Genomic DNA, 19,898 nt, shown 5'->3' with positions numbered 1-19,898 from the left:
GCTCAGGCAAGCACAGAATAATTATCAAGGTAATGAGCTTTCTCAGCAACTCAAATTATTATTGGTCCTAAGTGAGTATTCACTTCTTCACCCAAGGCGCATTTCCACCAAGCTCCCTGATTGTTTATTCACCCAGGATGGATCATTGTGTACCACTTTCCACAGCCAAAATTTGGGACTCACTGCTTAGCATCACTATCACGTTTTTTATATATTAAATCTGATGGATTTATCAATGCTTTATCTGGAGTTCAAACCCAGCTTTTCCAGTTCAAAGTCAGATAATTATTGTTTCACCACAATGTACCCCCAAGGACTTGTGATTGACTAAAAAAAAGACACAGAGCTTGAATTACAATATCCTGAAAGGTTTTTATGGTTGTCAAAACATGTTGCCTATCCCTACTTTAACAGAGGCCTGAGACTTTAATTTGAATCCTGATTCTTTCTGATAGCATTTTTCCCCTTGAGAAGTATTAAAATCTTCCATGCAGTTTATTATCTCTCATCTGTGTGCAGTTTGAAGGTTTTCCTCATGTCTGCAGGAATTTCCTCTGTGCCCTTGTTTCCTCCCACAGTCCAAAGACATGCAATTTCGATAGACTGAAACCTCTAAATTGCCTGTTGGTGTGAATGTGAGTGTGAATGCATTTGTCAACATGCATTAACAGTTTCATAGACTAGCAACCTGGCGAGACTCTACCTTGTGCCTCCTTCCCAGTGTACACTATAATAGGCTCCAGCTCCCATCACCTTTAATATCATAATTGATTTAGAAAATGGATGAATGTATGGGTCAGCTGTTAATATGTGGAGGTGAAATTTGCCCAGATTTGTTAAACTCCCTTTACAACATGGTTTCAAATTATAGCTTTTCTATCTACTGTGAAATGTTCATGAATAAATAAGTAATGAAAAGGGCCCCACTACACTCATCGTGTGTTGATTGATGAGTTTTTTTCATTATGCTGTTAATGTCAACAGAGCCATTATAGGAGAGGAAATATGGCACTCAATGAATCCTGTCTAGAAATATATATAGGACTATTCTGTTACCCAAAGACTTCCTGTCTTTGCTACCAAAAGGCCAATCAACAGCTAAATAACATAAAAAAATTAAATGACGCAATTGCCATCACCATGCAGTTCACAATCATTTATAATGGTTCATGACAGTTTCAACAGTTTGGTTATTAGGAGGCTTGCCTCCAACCATTATTGGCTAATGCCATGTAGAGATGGACCGATCCGATATTACGTATCGGTATCGGTCCGATACTGACGTAAATTACTGGATCGGATATCGGAGGGAAATAAAAAATGTAATCCGATCCATTAAATATCAAAAAAGCACCTCAAAAAACTTGCGACATGGCGTAACTCGGCTCATAACCGTTGCATGTCGGAGCAGTATGCCTCACGTGATAGAACGGCTGTGTGTATCTGTAGCCTCGCTAGCAATCCGGCATTTCATCTCCAAGGAAGTTATCCCAGAGAGAAGTAAAGCAAGTGTGTAAGTTCATCTCTGAATGTTTATAAAGCATTCCCGCGTTAAGCTTAACAACTGATATATGGAGCGACTGCCTCTCCCTCTCCCTCCCTCCCCTGTTGCTACTTCAATCATGAAACTGATCAATGATCAGCTGATCGGCTTTTCTGTCGCGAGTCCGTCTCTTCTTTGTTTTTGGCCCACTTTGCGCCAGAAAGAGGAAACCAGCGGCTGAACAACAGCAGCACGTTTAAGCTTGATAAGCTGTTGTTAGAATTTATTTAATATTACTTTCTACACCAGGATCCTTTTCTACGTAGCTGACGGCTGGTAACTGTGCAGGGGCGGGTCTAGCACAGTTTAGCCAGGGGGGCCGATAGGGCATGAACAGGAAAAAGGGGGGCACAAAGGCATACTTTTCTTTCTTATTCTCATTTAAAATATCTAGCTTTTAATAAATAATTATCTAAATCTTACACCCAAAGTTTTAATCTGATGTAAAATGTATAGAAGTCCATTACTGTATATAGTAACTATTAAGTCTAATATACCCTAGTAAGCTATAGTACTTTTTCCTTTGGGAAGGTACGATCTGTGCAGTCTGCAATTCTGTTGAAGAAAGATGTTGAATCTATTTAATTATTCTTGAAAAATAATTGATTTCTGTGCTTTTTTTTCACACTGCATCAAATTAAAGTTGATTACGTCGATTAAGCATCACGAGGTGGAGGGTGGGTGGTTCCCTATTTATTTATTTTTTTTGCTGGGAGTTTTAGAACCCTATTAGTTAGGTTGCTTACTCTTTAAAATACCAGAATAAGGAGGATGGAGTAGGTTCAAGTTTATTAGGTTGATCAGTGTTGCTGAACTATGAAATATTTTGGGTGCAGTGTATTTTTTGCATACAGGTATAATAGAATAGCTTTAGTGTTTTTTTTTTTTAACTTGAGTATGAACTTATACAAAAAACAGCAAGATATTAACAAAACAGTTTTATTGATTAAAAAACACACTATATCGGATTCATATCGGTATCGGCAGATATCCAAATTTATTATATCGGTATCGGTATCGGACATAAAAAAGTGGTATCGTGCCATCTCTAATGCCATGTAGACAGAGTACATAAGCCTGCCACAACATAGCAGAAACTACTGTGAAAATTTATGACAACAGCACAACTGACTCTCAGGTTTCCTGGTTTGACTGTTGCTCTTTTGAGGTAAGGGTGGGATAATTACCATCCTTGCCACTACAGAATTTTCTCAGATTTCTATTCAAGAGTCTCTCGGTGACATCTCTCTCTTAGTCTCTGTTAGTGCATGAAAATACTGTGAACTCTGACATCTTTTAGCTGAGCCCTATCAGCTCAAACCAATGAAAAGTAAGAACAGGCACTAAAATGTGAAAAAATAAAGCTGTTGCACTTTGACAGAAACATGTGCTCAGACGGGACTACATGACTCATGGATGAGTAAATGTTATTTAAACTTTTTCCAGGGACTGGATTTGTTACCTTAAAAACTAAGAATGTTTGTTTTTGGCAACATTTCACACCACTAAGCACAGTGATGGCAACACATTTCTCTCATCAAAGTCTGCTGCTTAGTTCTGTCAAACTCTCTCTTGGGGTGCAGCATCAGGAGGAATGTGCAGTATCGAAAGCCAACGGCCAAAATGCAGTTAACAAAAGAGCAAATACTAAATGTTGCACATCAATTATTTAGACATGGAGATGAAGGCAAAGTGGCATTTTAGGTTTACTGTCATCACTGAGCTTATTAAAATGCAGTGTTAAAAAAACCTCCTCTCAAAAACAACCCCTGAAACTCAATTATTTTCCTTTAAAGTCTCATAAATGTAACATTACATTACTCTCAGCTGTTCTTTAATTTTTACACTATGATGATTTCGCTTTTCGCTGTGACCTCGTTTAACATAGAGGTCATTCTGGCCCAGTACTGACCCACACTTTTATAACAGATGGGATAAATTTGCCCCCTTCAATCTCAACTCCCAATCTGCTCAGGGCAGGAAGGAAAGCAGAAAAATGTGTCTAGTCTCGAGGCTTCAAACTATTTCCACTGATCTAGTCTGCATTTATTACCTATCAATATTTATGCGTTAACAATCAGCCTCCATGGTTCACTGTTGAATAAGACATGCCTCGGTATTGATCTTTGGGAAAAAAGGCTGCGTCTACTTTAACGGAATAACTTAACTGATGGCCTCAGGTAAATGGGCTCATTCAAGTTAATGCACAAGGATGCACACTGCATTTTAAAAGCAACAAAAACTGAATTAACATGTTGATGTGCCTCATTTTCATCTTCTGCACCACACAAAAAGGCAACTACTTTAGACTCACATCTTACATAAAACGCTTACTAAATAGTAGTCAGTGTCACCTCTGGAAAAGCAGCCCAATTCCAAATCAGCATGGTTGTATTAATGAATTGATGTATCGATAAAAGCCTCAATAAAGACAAATACTTTGTGAATTGACTGATGAACATCTTTTAGTTCCCTTTCTCTCCACACATTTTTCCCTCCATGACTGTTGCTTGGTGATGGTGGTTGAAAGTGGGAAGCATGAGGGAGAGACCTGCAGTATGAATGAAAAGCAACTTTGATCTAGCAGAAATGTGCTCAGCTATCTTCATCCTCCACACGTTCTCTCACGTCTCTTTCTCTGCATGTTGCTGTAAATGAATGAGCCCGACTGTTAAGTCTGTGGGCTACAAGTTTCACTTTGAATTTGTGTAGGTAAAGTAGTGGTAACGACCCTCAACGAGACAATGGCTCCATTCAAACCTTCTGCTTTTTTTTATTAAGAGAATAAACAAGATGGACAGGAGGAGTGTAGTGAGAGGGCGACAGATTGAATTTATTTTAGAAGCCTGACCCTTCAAAGCAACTTTACCCAGTATATTAGAAATCAACCACTCACTGAACCTTGCCAAACAGAGTTTAGTCAGAGCTTAGCAACCGTAACCAGGAACAGCCGGTTTGTCAACCTTTGGATTTCTACACACGCTAAAAGCAGACAGAGAAACAATTAAAATCCTCAGTTTAAATGGCTGCAGTTTTTAAAAAAATCTTTTCAAACAAACAAACAAATTTCAGAACAGATTAAACCATTCAACAGAACAAAAAAACTGTAATTTCTTCTCAACATCCTTGGTCGTGGACCCAGTTTTGAGTATCTGTTAACATTCAATTCTTTGATAATTTATTTGTATATATTTTTTTATTTTTGACTGTCATGCTCCTTTGTATTTGTAGCCTTAAGTACTTTGTTTCAGTTCCCATGTATTTACATTTGTTTTCTGGCTTGAGGTTATTTTGTATACTTGTTATTTTTCTAGCCCTTTTCCTTATATACTTCTGTGTCAAATGTGTCTTAGGGTTTAGCCTCTGTGTATAATCACTTTCTTTTTTCATTTTGATACTCTCCTGACTTCTGTGTCTCATTTCTAGGTTAGTCTACTTCCTGTCTCATTATCTTTGATTAGTTTCACCTGTTTCTTGTTCCCCAGCTGTTTCCACTCCACTCAGTAACCTTCAGTGTGTTCCTGTGACATTTCCCTGTCTTTCAATTAAACCTCGTCATGTCATTCTGTTTCCATACCTGCCTGTTTCACTGTGTTTTTCTCTGTGCTGCCTGTATTTTATTGTTTTGTATCGTGGACTTTGTTTTACTTCTGTTTTGAGAAGACTTATGAATTTTACAAACAGTAAACTAAAAATACCTCAGGAGTTGGAATGTGGCTCAGTACTCAAACCCGAGGATGTGTGCTTTGTGACAAATGGTACGACTGTTGTTTATAAACTCTGAGTGAGACAGCTCACCTGTCTGAAGCAGAGAATTAAATCTGATGGTAGAATCTCACTAATCCTGTCTCCATGTTAGAGCTAATTAATAGTTTGAAATATTTAATAAAGTCACAGCTGCTGTGCAACTCGTGTAAATACTTGCAACTCCCTCTACTTATATGGATCCCGCAGATGCGATTCTGCAGGTATTTAATGAATGTTGATAAGATTGATATTTCAGAAGTCGCATATTTTTATGTGAATCAATTCTAACTTTTGTTTGTGGATCTCAATGTAACTCCCCATATGTAATCATTTATTCCTTGCACACGCTTAAAAAGAGATGAAAGTACTCATTTAAATAGAGGATTATGTAAGTTTCAAAAAACAAAAACATCATTTTGCTTTCAAGGTATTTTTCGTGTATGACCATGTGACTGCAGGTGTGTGACTGTGTACTTACAGCTATCCTCCTCTTCAGAAATAAGCTTGACCACGTAACAGGCGTAGATAAACCCCACCAACTAGAGACAAAGAAAAGGAAAAAAAAACAAAAAACAGAGGAACATCACTCTTTTGTGCAACACAGAGAGAAAGCGGAAAACATGTGAGGGGATAGACATTGAACAAATAGTTGGAACAGATAGAGAAAACAGGTGTTGGTGGAAGTGGAGCGGAACAGCGCTGTGGTATTTTGCTCCAAAATAGAGCACTGTGTGTGTGTGTGTGTGTGTGTGTGTGTGTGTGTGTGTGTGTGTGTGCAAAAACATATTTTCAATGACAACCACAAGGTTAGCCCAAATTTTCATGGTTTTAGAGCTCTACAGACACTGTTTTAATGCACAATTTATTAACAGAAAACACCAGTGTGTCACAACTGTTGCTCTACAATGTCATGCTGTGGGTAAACATGTGCCGTCTATTGCCTCGGTCACAAGCAATGACTCTAGCTTACAAAGTCAAGGCAGATAATGCTATATTTGTGATTATCATCAGAATGAAAACCTTACACCACCGCTGTGGGGTAGGGCTTTGTAAGCGTACAACCAAGAGGTGAACCTCACAGTCTTCCATCTCATCATGTCATGTCCATTTGAAGCCATTCACATACCTGGAAATAATGAGGGCCAAACAATCAAAAAAAGGATGCTGCAGCTCTGTGCTGTGATTGTTACAGAGAGAAGCTTACATTAAACATGTGTGTATCCGTGTGGGTTATGTTTAGACTGTGGTACAGCAATCCACACCAGCAAAACACCTTTTGCTATCTGATCTGCTTTCCCATTGGCTGTCTGTTTCCTAGGAGACCGATAGGAGGTGGCCGATTGGAGCAAAGATGGAGGAAGGTGCAGTCGATGTAAGGTTGGGATTTTAGTGACCTTATTACCCCGCGATGACAGAGGAGGAGAAGAGGATGGAGGGAAGAGATAAAACGTGGGATGAGAGGAAAAATAGGTATACACGTGTGTTTGTATGAGGCATTAATTTAACCTATTACCCTGAATAAAGAGGACTTTTATTGCTGAAATATGGCTTTAAGTGTTGGGAAAATGACATCGACCTGGTTGGTATTCTATTGACTACATGGACGGATGCCAACACACACAGACACACACACACACAAGCGCATAAACACTCAGCTAGCTGCAAATGTGAGGAGCTACATTTGAGATTCAGTGTATATCTCAAGGTCCTGACCTCATTTACTCTAAATAATGTTCAGCTCCCAAAGCTCCCCTCCGTTTCTCACACTCTGACTATTCCTTCCAGCTTCTCTTCCTTTTTCTCTTGCCATTATACATCCCATTTCCTTCCACCTTGTACTCGCTCTCTCCTCTGCCTCACACAAGGAAACGAGTCAGGAATACAGTGTTTCGCTGCGCGGGAGATGAATTTACTTAAAGCTAAGCCACATACAGGAGGACGGAAACTGCTGCCGGTATCAGCGGGGGGATCAAAACTGATGAGAAAACAAATGTGCTTTGTGCAGCATATATGCCATGAGAAATAGCCACTGGTCAAAGATGCTGATAAGTTTACGTCCTACAACATCGCAGCTGTCGGTACTACTGACAGCATCATTTCAAAGATTAGGATGACCTCGACCTCGGGCTGCGTCTCCTGTCTGCTGCCAATCCAGCTTGAAATAATTTTTATATTAGTATTCACTTGAAGCAGACTTTTGCATTCCAAAGTCAAAATGTTGCTTAAAAGACTTTGAAGAGTTTAGGGAGTTTTCCGCCAATGATCGGGAGCTCGTTCTGTCTTCTTCTGCAGGCTCATTGGCTCTGAAAATGACTTTTGGGTGCAGTTGTGTTAGCGCGACTGAACAGGGAGCGGAGAGCCGTGCCCGCCCCGCGATAGGGAACATTCTGATCAGCTGTGACGGAGTACGTTTCTCTGCACATCAATATCCTGTTAATATTCGTGAAACTCAAGTATTCCGTTTTTGGTGTTTGCTGCATATAAACATAATATCCTGTTTACAAGAAGTCTGATTATATCTTGTCCTGAAGTCAAGAAATCCAAATAAGATAGCTGGGGTTCACCAATATTAGCTATGGGGCTGTAAGCATGTGTGTTCCTTATCTTGTTTATTGCTGGAGTTCTGGGTGTGTCTATGTTTGATCCCTGCAGTTATATTTGGACTATCCTGCTCATGAACCCTGGAAAATAGCATATTTAATATTTTAGGTTTTGCAGGGCCAAACACTTCCAAACCACATTTTTAGTTTTGACTAAGATTTTGATTAAAATGTGCCAACAGCCATCCACATCTCTCTGCCTAGAAGGATCATGTCACTGCCATTCTCCTTGAAGGCAATTTTGTCTTTTCATTTTCTAGCCTGTAGTATTTCACCCCCACTCACTCACACATTCAAGGTTGCAGCATTCAGGTTTCTTGTATTGTTACCAAGAGAAAAAAGTTTTACAACCACACTCAAGGTTTAAATTACAACGTTAATTCCATACACAGATATCGGTTTCAATTGCTTTCATCTCTGGGGTTTGAACTGAGATATCTCCTGCTTGTGATTAAACACACTCTGATGATTTCAATTCTTCTCTTACAACAGATTATTCAGCACCTTCTCTTTAAGTGACAGGTTATTCAGTGCTTATAGTTAAAGTTGAACTTAATTTACTTTTAAGACTTTAATTTTAAGCAGGGTTTATTTCACTAAACAAAGTATTTCACCTTTTCCAAATGTTGAAAGTGCAAATATCTTAGCTGTGTGCTGTGTTATTTCTTTCTATTTAAAAAAAAGGACTTATAAGTATTTTCGGATTCAACCAACTAGAAACACTTTGTCAGTGTAAGATACAACTCACAGACAATTACAAAACAGGTGTGTGTATAAATAAAAACTGAATGGCATGATTTGCAACTCTCATAAACACCTATGTTATTCACAAACAAGAATAGAAATCACATCAAATGTGTGAGCTGTGAAAATGTACCATTTTAAGGAAAAAAAGAGGTCATTTTAAACATGTCTCGAAAAAGTTGGGACAGGGCCATGTTTAGCAGTGTGTAGCATCACCTCTTTTTGACAGTCTGTAACCATCTGGGAACTGATAAGAGTAGTTGCTGGGCTTAGTGGATCGCGGGCCGACCAGTTCAGCACCCGGACTCTACTACAGAGCCATGCTGTTGGACTAGCTGCAGTATACTGTTTAGTACTGGATGGGAGCATTTCCTGCTTTAAAACCTGTTTATATCTTTCAGCATTGATGGTGCCTGTCCAGATGTATCTATAGACACTAATGCATCACCATACCATGAGAGATACAGGCTTTACTCGTGAGTTACAAGTGATAGCAATTTCCATTAGGGACTCATTACTGTTGTTGATAAAGGCCTGAGGATCACAGAAATCCATTACTGATTTTAAGCCTTGTCTCTTGCGCACAGAGATTTCTCCAGATTCTCTAAAATCTTTTGATAATATTACGTACATTATATGGTTAAATATTTCACATATTTATTTTATGTCAAGGAACATTATTCTGAAAGTGTTCAACAACTGACAGACACTATGTTTTTGCAGATTGGTAAAACCTTGCCCATCTTTACTTCTCAGAAACTAGGCCTCTCTAAAATCAACTTTTTTTTTCATCAGGGATTGTAAAAAGAAAGAAATATGGTGTTTTAGCTTCTCCACAGTACATGCTTTCTGCCTTTTAGTGAGCTATACCCCCAGGTTTCTCAGACAGACTCTGGCTCCTTTTTTTCATTTTGTCTGTGGATTTAGGTTTCCTAGTTACTGAACGATGTTCAGTGTGACGAGTGGAAATGGAAAAAGCACCACTTCAGCATCAAGTCAGACAGGATCCCTGCCCCTGATCAGCCTGACAAGCAATAACTTGTACAACTTCACCATTTCACCGCACAGCACCGTCTACCTCACTCAGAGCAGAAGCCCTTTATTCTTATTAGGTTTTATGAGCACAAGGGCACATGCAATCCCAGGAGGCAGGAGTTTATCCCATTTCTTAAACATACCGTTTATCGAATGCCTGTTGCCATGGTAAACACTGCAAATGTAGTTAGTTATGCAACAGTAAGTCCGTAAAACCTAGTGGCATTATTCCAAGGTAGAGAAAAGTAATGGTATGGGTGATAAATTGTCAGATATGCATGTTCTTCCCGCTTCGATGTAGTTGACTGCAACATTTCTCCCCTTCAGAGCTTGAACAGAGTGTTCTGAACAAATGTTTGCAATGATAACGATGGCAAAGTGGCCTTCCTGCACTGCAGTTACACCTCCTAGTTTCGCAGTGTCTGTGAGTGGCTGATACACATGCACGTGCATGTTTTCAATCTCAACTCTTCTTCTTGGTGTATTTGTTTTACGGCTCCCATTTGGCATTTATAACAGATTAGTCCATGTTAACAATGATTCAATTAATTTATTAAATGAAGTAAAACTGAAATGGGGTGTTGCGATGGTAAATGCCATTATCTGGCAAGGCCTGGACTCAGCTACCCACAGGTGTGATTGTTAAGTGTGAAGTTTGTCAATACTACTAATCTGCAAATAAACCCAAAGTACAAAATAATAGGATGTAAGATTTACTAATGATATTTAATAAAGACGTGAAGTGAGCTGCACATGTATTTGTAGATTCCCATTCATGAGTTCCTCTTTCATGGAAAGAAGAGAAAGAAGAGTGATACAACATGAATATCAAGGTTTGCGGTTGGCAATTTACAGCTAATTGCACCATTATTTGATACAGAAAAAAACATCATGTCTTACCTAATTTTCTATTGACATCACCGTGGTAGTGGTTATAAGTACAAGTGCATAATAACAGTTTGAGGGCAGCTCGTAGCTCAAATGTTTAGAGCCATATCTGCATATCTCTGTTCCTTTTAAATGGCTAGATTGTTTGCAGTGGAGCTGCTTTTCTACGTATAAATCCTGAAATTTAAGATGTCAGGATTCATCCAGAGAAGGAGTCAAACACCCCTGATGGAGGATTTTGTCCACCATTCTATTCATGCTGTTCACAAGCAAAAACCTAAGCAAACACTTAGCTGTGTCTGTCAGATTATAAGTAGCAAGCTGTGCAAGTGTTATTAGTTGGTCTGTCTGCTTTACAATCTGCTAATTGGAGAAACTCCTGCTAGATTTTGGTGGTTATCACTTGAATAAACTAGCTCCATCTGTGATCATAGATGGTAGTGGATCACCCAAAGAACTTTCCACTTCCATCTGCACTTTTTCCGGGCTCTTGCTTAATAAATCTTGCACTAAGAGTCTACAGCTATATGAGAGGTTCTGTGAGCTGGGGTGAGAAATGATATGGAAAACCACAAATATCAACCTCTAGTGGCACCAAAGGAAAAGTAAATGTCAGTGGCAGTGCATTGTCAGGATATCTGAACTTTTACCAGGTCTTTGTTTTTCTTTCACCAGGCCAAAATCCTCAGAAATCTTGGCCGCATTGCTAAAATTACTTCCATTGCTGCTGTGTGCTACGTAGGCAAAGAAATCCCATTAGACAAAAGGAAGATAAGTGAATCATCATACTTTTCTACAATCATGATGATCCAAATGTTCCCTTAGAAGTGATTCTGATAACACCTGGAAGTTTTGAACGGAGCGCAGGGAGAAATTAGTTGAATGTCAAGCAGCTGGTGTTCGGTAAGGATGGAAACTCTACGTTCTGCATGGCCTGAGACCAATAATTCACTGATATCATCACGGGATGAGACCTGTTAGAAAAGCAAGGACAGATGCCATGGACGTGCATGCATAAGTCAGTCTCCCAGTGACGCAGTTAGTTCTACACCGGAAACGAAGAGGAGTTAACAATTTGGTAGAAGCACAGTGCTTTTTCTGTAGATCTTAAACCAGCTGAGCAGATCCGCAGGTTAATAAATGACCAGCACCACCAATTACCCCTCCCATTCCATGTTGCTTTATTCTCATAACATTCACAGTGTTCATTCTGAATCTTAACGATAGAGCTGTTGTCTATTTGTCTGCTAATCTCGCCTTGTGTTGTGAATGTATTGCTCTTTGATGAGAAATGGATTCATCTCCAATGAGCGAATCCATTACAGCTGTCTGTGGCATTGTACTGAAGATAAATTGCGTTGAGACGAAGATGTCACATCCACTGGATTAAATCTATTTATGTGCTGATGATGCCCTCTAAAACTTAAACAAATGCTGGGGGAGTTGAGGGTGTGGAGAGGGTGCGGTGTATTATATTTTGTCACCAAGAGCAGGAGTGAAAATTTACAGCTTTAATCAATACTTAATTTGTTTTAACTGGCTGAGTTAGTGTTACTGACCTTTATAATAGTTTTTGAAAGAAGTCCACAAAATCCTGATCTTACTACGATCTTACTTATTCAGCAAATATGGGATTAGTGTTGTAGAGCACCGTGGTTTCTTTGGTTGGCTGATGTTCAGTTCCCACACACTGCACTTCATCTTTTATTTCTGTTTTCTGATCTTTAAAAACAAACAAACAACAGCTATAAAAACTAATCAGGAGTTAGCGAGGTAACTTCAGTTCAATGCAAGGTCTAAGCTTTGGATTTTCGTTGTCACAAAGGTGGTTTGCCTTTTACTGAGGTACACTACCAACTTTACTGCAAACCTAAGGTACTCCTCAACACATAAAAAAGCTCCACCTACTGGCCAAAAGAGCATCAGACCACACGATACCAAGTCATCAAGTTCAGACATCTGGGTACCACTGTGAACAGCGATAGAAGATCGCTCCATGAAATCATGATCCGGACTGCAGCAGCAAAGAAGAGTTTCTATGACTTAACAAAGATTTTAATCAATCGACAATTTTCATTCAAGACTAGAAAGAAAGTCCTAGATGCCTACATTATACCTATCCTCACGTATGAAAGTGAAGCTTCGACATTAAACAAAACAAAAACCAAAAAAAGAGACACCATCAAGAAAACAGAGATGTTGTTCATGAGGAGGAGGATGACAATATCATACATACAAGACCAAAAGAACACTGTGTCAGAAGACCACATAGAAACAAGGAGGATTCTTTGGACACATTGTGATAAGAGCAGGAATGCAATGTGATGATACATTTTATAAAGGGTGGAGGAAAGAAGGGGAAAGAAGCAGAGGTGGAAGGAGAGAAACCATCACTGACGGAATGAAAGACTGGATGAAGAAAGCAAATGAGCTGCTGCACTGTGTGAGAGACAGGGCATCCTGGAGGACCATGTTTGCCAATACTATTCGCCAAGGCACCTAAAAAGACAAACATTGGCCAAAATGACATCAACGCTCTTACTGGACTTTTGCAGACACGTAACCACCAACTGTGATTCTACACTCACCGTTTACTCCCTGGACAAGCTGCCATTTTGGTATTATTTCTGTCGGTCATGGGACTTTGTGCTGCCACTACAGCAGGGTGACATCGTGGTGACAATGTAGGATCAAGTAAATTCGGTTCCAAGCAAACAGGCTGACTCTGGAACAATCTGTGCATGATGTCACATGAGAAACTTCTAAAAAATTTCATGCACAACACGGTGCATGGATAGCGACAAGGTCTTTTCTTAGAGTTTTTAGAGACCATCTAATTATCACATTCACATTATTTGCCAGATTTCCTACTGGTATTTGGCTCTAGTAACTCTGTTTCTATTTCTGCATTATGTTTTCACAATTTCCAATATGTTTTTTAGGATTATAGTTTGTTGTTCTTATAAGTTACGTGCAGCACGACCCATGAATACAGCTTGACCCTAACATGTCATTGTGTTTGATCCCACTGACAATGATGTCACATAATTTCCACCTTAAAATAACCTGTAATTCAAAGGATTACTTTCACAAGATGTAGGCTGAGAAAAACTCTACGGCTGTCTGATAGATCATACTGAAACTACTAGTTACAGTCCATTTTCACAGAGCTTTTTTGGGTACCATGCCATGAACCTGCCAAGCACAGCACTCTGAAACAATTGGGAGCACAAAATATTTAACTGACTGTTGATATTGCGCAGTGTTAACCTAAAAGCAGTGCTGTACCAGTCTGATATTCAGTAGACATACTGGTCTGGCAGCAGTGAGCTCTCTAAATCAGGGGTATCAAACATGAGGTGCGGGGGCCAGAATCAGCCCAGCAAAAGCTCCAGTCCGGCCCACTGAATGGCTTTGAACAATGTGAAGGCTAGGTTGTATAGGTTGTACAGCTTTGCCTACTGATAAAGACCTCAACCCCGCCTGCACATATAGCCGCTGTCATCACAGTCATCCCTCAGTTCGATAGCCGCTCTTCACCGAGCCAAACTGCTCAGTGGGGCCACCTTGTGTTGTACCTCGTTCCTCTCCTTCAGGGAACAGAAGTTATAGACATAACTATTCGTTCCCTTTCAGTCGATTCACTCGGTACAACACATAAGTATGGGACATATATACACGCCCCGCAGAGCAGCCACCGAACCGGAATCGGGCCACCACTTCCTTAGTGAGTGGTAGACCCAGCAGAAAGGACAGTATGAGCCACCGAAGGGGCTGTAACGTCCAACCGATAAAACTGCACAAAAGTGTGCGGTGATGCCCAACTAGCTGCCGCACAAATATCAGCTACAGGCACCCCTTTAAAAAGAGCCCATGAGGTTGCCATCCCCCTGGTGGAATGAGCTCTCACCCCGTGGGGCAAAGCAAGACCTCTGGTGCTGTATGCCAGTGAGACAGCTTCTATAATCCAGTGGGACAGCCTCTGTTTGGACAGAGATCTACCTCTATTCGGATTGGCGAAGCAGACAAACAGCTGGTCACATAAACGCACATTCTGAGTGCGCTCAATGTAGGTGCGTAGCACATGCACTGGACAAAGAGACTGCATCCTCCTCTGCTCCTCAGATGCAAAAGGAGGGGAGCAAAAGCTCAGCAACTCAAACTCCATTGAGCTATAAGATGCAGGCATGATCTTGGGAAAATAGGCAGCATTTGGACGCAATACGACCTTGTGGCCATCAGGAGAGAACTGTGTGCAGGAGGGATGCACAGACAGCGCATGAAGGTCACCCACTCGCTTTGCCGAAGCCAAAGCGATAAGTAATGCAGTCTTATATGAAAGAAATTTCATATCCACAGACTCAATGGGTTCAAACGGGGGCTACAAAGGGCCTCCAGCACCAAAGACAAGTCCCAAGCAGGGACACCGGACTTAAGCACGGGCCTCAGCCGGCGAACTCCTTTCAGAAAACGTATGGCAAGGGGATGTGCACCTAGTGTCACCCCGTCAAAGCCAATATGACAAGCAGATATAGCTGCTAAATAAACCTTAATTGTCGCTATCACACTAGGTGGCAGACTCCTAGCAATCAAGTTTAACCTCTCAGCAGGTAAGCATGAAGGCGCCACAGATCTGGGCGCGGATGAAACACTTCTCCTCCTGCCTGAGTGAGGAGATCCCTGCGGAGAGGAAGCTGCCAAGGGCTCGCTGCTAGCAGGCTGATTATCTCTGCATACCATGACCTTGTGGGCCACCAAGGGGCCACTAGAATCAGAGAGAGGGAATGCCGACGCACTCGCTCTAGAACTGGAGATATCATTTCCACTGGGGGAAATGCATACAGGAGCACATCTGGCCATTGGTGCGCTAGCGCGTCCAAGCCCAAGGGTGCATCGTGGTCGATCATGGAGAAGAACAGGGGGCAGTGAGTATTTACCCTGGAAGCAAAAAGATGTATTTGTGCCTTGCCAAACAGATCCCAAATCTGAGCCACTATTAAAGGGTGTAACCTCCATTCTCTCACCAGAGGACCCCCCCTGGAGAGAAGGTCCGGCCCCAGGTTCAGGTGGCCCGGGACATGGGTGACTCTTAGAGACAGAAAATGAACACTGCACCATAACAGCAGAGAGCGAGACAGCTTCAACAGGGGAAGAGAGCGTATTCCTCCCTGCCTGTTTATGTAAGACACCACTGTTGAATTGTCCGTCCTGACTAAGACATGCTGGCCCTCCAGGACTGGACGGAAATGCTTTAGAGCTAACAGCTCTAAGTGGTTGATGTGCAGCTGGCGCTGGGCTGCGGACCAGATCCCTCTCACTGATGCACCCTCGCACAGCGCTCCCCACCCTCTTAGGGAAGCATCTGTGGACACCACCTTGCGAAACAACACCCTCCCAATCCGAGAGCCCTGATGCAGCAGCCTGGGCTCCCTCCAAGGACGGAGAGCTAGCATGCAAGACGCGGTTACCGGCAGCCTCCTCCGGAGGTGACGCGATGCACACAAACGGTGAGAGAGAGTCCAGCGTTGAAACGCTCTCATTTTTAACAGTCCAAGTGGCACTACGGCGATCATAGATGCCATCATGCTCAACAAGCTTAATATCGTCTGGAAACTCAGTCTGCGTCCCAGCTGAAACTGAGCGAGGCAGCGAAGAAACGCGGCCACTCTGTGCTCCGACAAACGTGCGCGGCTGGAAAGCGAGCATATTTCCAAACCGAGGAAAGAAATCTGCTGACTCGGGATTAGCGAGCTCTTTTGAAAGTTCACAGAGAACCCCAGTGTCTGAATGTGTGACAGCACCAGTGACAGCTGTGCCTCCGCTTGCTCTCTGGAGCAAGCTACGAGAGCCCAGTCGTCTAGGTAGGCTAAGATGCGGATGCCTCTCTCTCTGAGGGGCGCTAGCGCTGCCTCGGCACATTTCGTAAAGGTGCGAGGAGCGAGCGACAGCCCGAACGGCAGCACTAGGTATTCGTAGGCTACGCCCTCGAATGCAAACCTCAGAAACTGCCTGTGTTTCGGGTGTATAGCCACATGAAAATAAGCATCTGTTAGATCGATTGTTGCAAACCAATCTCCAGGGCCGACTGCATTCAAGAGCTGTCTGAGTGTTAGCATCTTGAACCTGTACGTTCGTAGATACGCGTTCAAGACCCGCAGGTCGAGGATGGGACGAAGCCCTCCCCCTTTTTTCGGAACAACAAAATAACGGCTGTACCAACCTTTGTCTGCCTCCGAAGCGGGGACCACTCGTATTGCTCTTTTCTGCAATAGCGCCTTTATTTCCTCTCTGAGTATCATGGCCGCCTCGGTGTTGGCAGTCGTGTTTATGACTCTTTGGAAACGAGGCGGATTGACCCGGAACTGCAACCGGTAACCCATGGCAACGGTTCGCAGCACCCACGGAGAGGGGGCGCAAGCGCGCCACTGAAGAAAGTGAGCAGCCAGCCGGCTGACCTGCAGCACCGTCGGCGGGGCGTTGTCCCCCCTCCAGTGTGTCTGCAGGGGACTGCATCACCTGCCTGACCTGGCTCATTCTGTCCGCAGGCTGAGCATTTGTGATTGTTTGAGAATAAACAACACTCTTAATTGATTGTAACATGGAAACATGTACATTCATACATTTTGTTGGAGGCACCTTTTCTGGGGCACAACAATGAAAAACAGCGGGAACACTGAACATTTAACACACCTGAATAGGGAGTTACCTGAGGCATTTTGTTTGCAGGGGTTTTGTGCTTGGGAGACAGTGTTAGGAAAGTGCAGCGCCTTCTGGGGCTGACAACCTGAACAGAACTTAAGCGGCACCTCTTGTGCGGCAACAGAGGGGTAAAAACAGCGTCTCCCTGCTGCTGGACCCCTTCTCCACTCAAAACCACAGCTAGGAGGGCTGAGGCTTCTTCCTCCTGGGCCCGCCGGGGGCCCGAGGGTGGGCCTTTGCTCCAGGCCGACTGGCGTGGAGCTCGGGCCGGAGGATGTGCTCTCGCTGGCGGCACACCCACTTTAGCAGTGGGCGCCGGTCTCTTGCCAGTCGGCAGAGGAACGGCGGGCCTGTGAGAGCTAGCTGTGGGCTTGGGTTTCGGCTGACGTCTGGGGATGATGTCGCGCAGAGCTTCCGTCTGCTTCTTCCTCAGATCGAATCTAGCCTGAATGGCTTCAAGTGAATGTCCGAATAACCCAGCCGCAGACACTGGTGCGTCCAGATATACAGCTCTGTCCCTATCCGGGACGTCAGAGAGGGTCAGCCACAGGTGCCTCTGCGCCACTACTGTCGAAGCCATCCCTCTGCCCAGGGAGAGCGCTGCACAGCGAGACGCACGAAGGATGTAATCTGTGGCAACTCTGACCTCGTTGAGAAGAGGTGCCAGCGGGCTGTCATCAGGAACCAGCGATCCGAGCTCCGCCAGGCACATTGCCTGGTACGTCTGGAGAATGGTGACGGAGCTCATGGCGCGAGCAGTGCCGGCCTGAGCCCGATAAATCTTCTCTAGCTGCGAAGCAGAGAATCTGCAGTGCCTGGACGGCAGAGTTGCGGGGCCGCCGACACCATGGTTATGGGACGGGGACAGATAAGCAGCCAGAGACGGCTCCATAGGGGGTGGGTTAGCTAAGCCAGCCCCCTCGGCGCCGTCCAATTCCATGTACTGTCCATAGCCGGGCACAGTGACGCGGGTAGACAGAGGTTTGTCCCATGATGCTGTTAGCTCGCAGACAAAGTCTGGGAACATGGGAAGGCAGTTTTTGGCCGTTGCGGGCTCTGGTGGGAGGAAAAAACCCGCGTACTGCGACGGCTTCTGAGCTGGCGGAGGAGAGGGCCAGTCCACCTGCAGCTTCAAAGCAGCACGGCGAAACAGGGAGAAAAGAGAGGCGTCATCGTGGCCGACCGGCGCGGCAGCGGCGGCACATTGGCCCGACAATGAGCTGTCCTGCTCATCCTCCGACAAACCATGGATGTCCAGGCCGATGTCCAGCACGTCATCGTCTTCCTGGGGAGTGCTGGCGGGCTTCAACCCAGGCTGAAGCCCGTCAGCGCTCCTGCATGGTTCCGGCTCGTCATCGGCTAACCCGTCAACATATTCCATGTGGTCAGCCCAGCTAATTGCGGGGACATCGACCGGAAAATCCTCGTCTTCGGAGTCAGACGAAGCCGGGGCTCCAGACTCGGAAAGGAGAGGGTCATGCCGTGCGACAGCCGAGCGTCCCAGCACTTTTTCCACAAACGTCACCCGTCTTTCCAGGGTCGAGCGCCGGAGCTGGCGACAAAACGCACAGGCTTCGGGCTCCGTCAACGCTCTCCTAGCGTGGACGATCCCCAGGCAGACAGGGCAGGCATCGTGCTGGTCGCTGTCGTGCAAAGAGAAACCGCATCCCTGAGGACAGGGGCGAACAGAAAATTTCTGCTTTGCTCGCTTCGGTTTGGAGTTCATTCCAAAACGCGAAGCAAAACGCTGCACGGGAAAACTTGAAATTAGCGCTCCGCGGGCAGCCTACACACCAACTGCGCGGTGGAGGCTAACACCAACAGGGGCAGTTAAGGTAAGTTCAAGTCGGCAGACAACGGAGCTAACTAGCAGCAGCTAGCTAGCCCAACTCAGCAGAGGTGTTCTCAGCGAGGTGAAGAGCGTAAGAACTGAGGGATGACTGTGATGACAGCGGCTATATGTGCAGGCGGGGCCGTGCGCGTGTCATCACACGTCATCTGCCTTAAAGGCGTGAATAAAGGTTTCTTCAGCCAGGACACGCGAGGGCGTGATATCCCATACTTATGTGTTGTACCGAGTGAATCGACTGAAAGGGAACAAGTTTGACATCCCTGCTCTAAATTGTCTCTAAACCCTCAGTAAAATGAGACTAGTCTAAATAAACAGGATAAATAACTTTTTAAAATCTGGTTTTCTGTGTCATTTATTACGTTACTTATAAATGCCAATTCAGTTAATATAAATTCTAATATGTATTTATTTGTTACATGTTGGACACGGTTAACAAAGCAGTGTTTAAGTCCATCATGATAATAATAAATGCCCAGTCTCTTTCTCAAAGTGAAGAATAGAGATTAAATCAAATCCTTGGTTTTAAGTGCTCCTAATTTGAGCATATTCTCTGTGCAGAGTTGTAACATGCAAACAAGCCGACATAGCTAATGGTAATTTTCATCAGTCGATTATGTCTCAGAGACAGGGTTACTCAGCTGTGTGTGGGGACCAGGCTATATGCAGCCATTCCTCCCAATCACAAAAACAAAACAAAAAAAAACAGTAGGTGATTTCACTGATTAGTATCTCCACTTTAGATGAAGTTATGCTAATCACTGAAATTACTTGCAGGCATGCACTTTAGACC

General features: G+C 43.5%; 1 protein-coding gene across 2 annotated transcripts in view; it reads right to left on the bottom strand.

Moving 5' to 3' along the window:
* nkain2 (sodium/potassium transporting ATPase interacting 2) overlaps nt 1-19,898 on the bottom strand; it is a 114,068-nt gene that overhangs the window by 11,693 nt on the left and 82,477 nt on the right. For both annotated transcript variants that reach the window (XR_010096371.1, XM_063495825.1), the window contains exon 5: nt 5,769-5,829. Coding sequence is in view for 1 of the 2 variants with exons in the window: in XM_063495825.1 (XP_063351895.1) it covers nt 5,769-5,829 (61 nt within the window). In the remaining variant the exon portion in view is untranslated. The remainder of the gene's footprint in view (nt 1-5,768; nt 5,830-19,898) is intronic.

Source organism: Pelmatolapia mariae, linkage group LG15, assembly GCF_036321145.2.
Source record: "Pelmatolapia mariae isolate MD_Pm_ZW linkage group LG15, Pm_UMD_F_2, whole genome shotgun sequence".
In the NCBI taxonomy this organism is placed as follows: Eukaryota; Metazoa; Chordata; class Actinopteri; order Cichliformes; family Cichlidae; genus Pelmatolapia; species Pelmatolapia mariae.
Note: the sequence above shows the minus strand (reverse complement) of the source record. Positions and strands in the feature narration are given on the sequence as shown.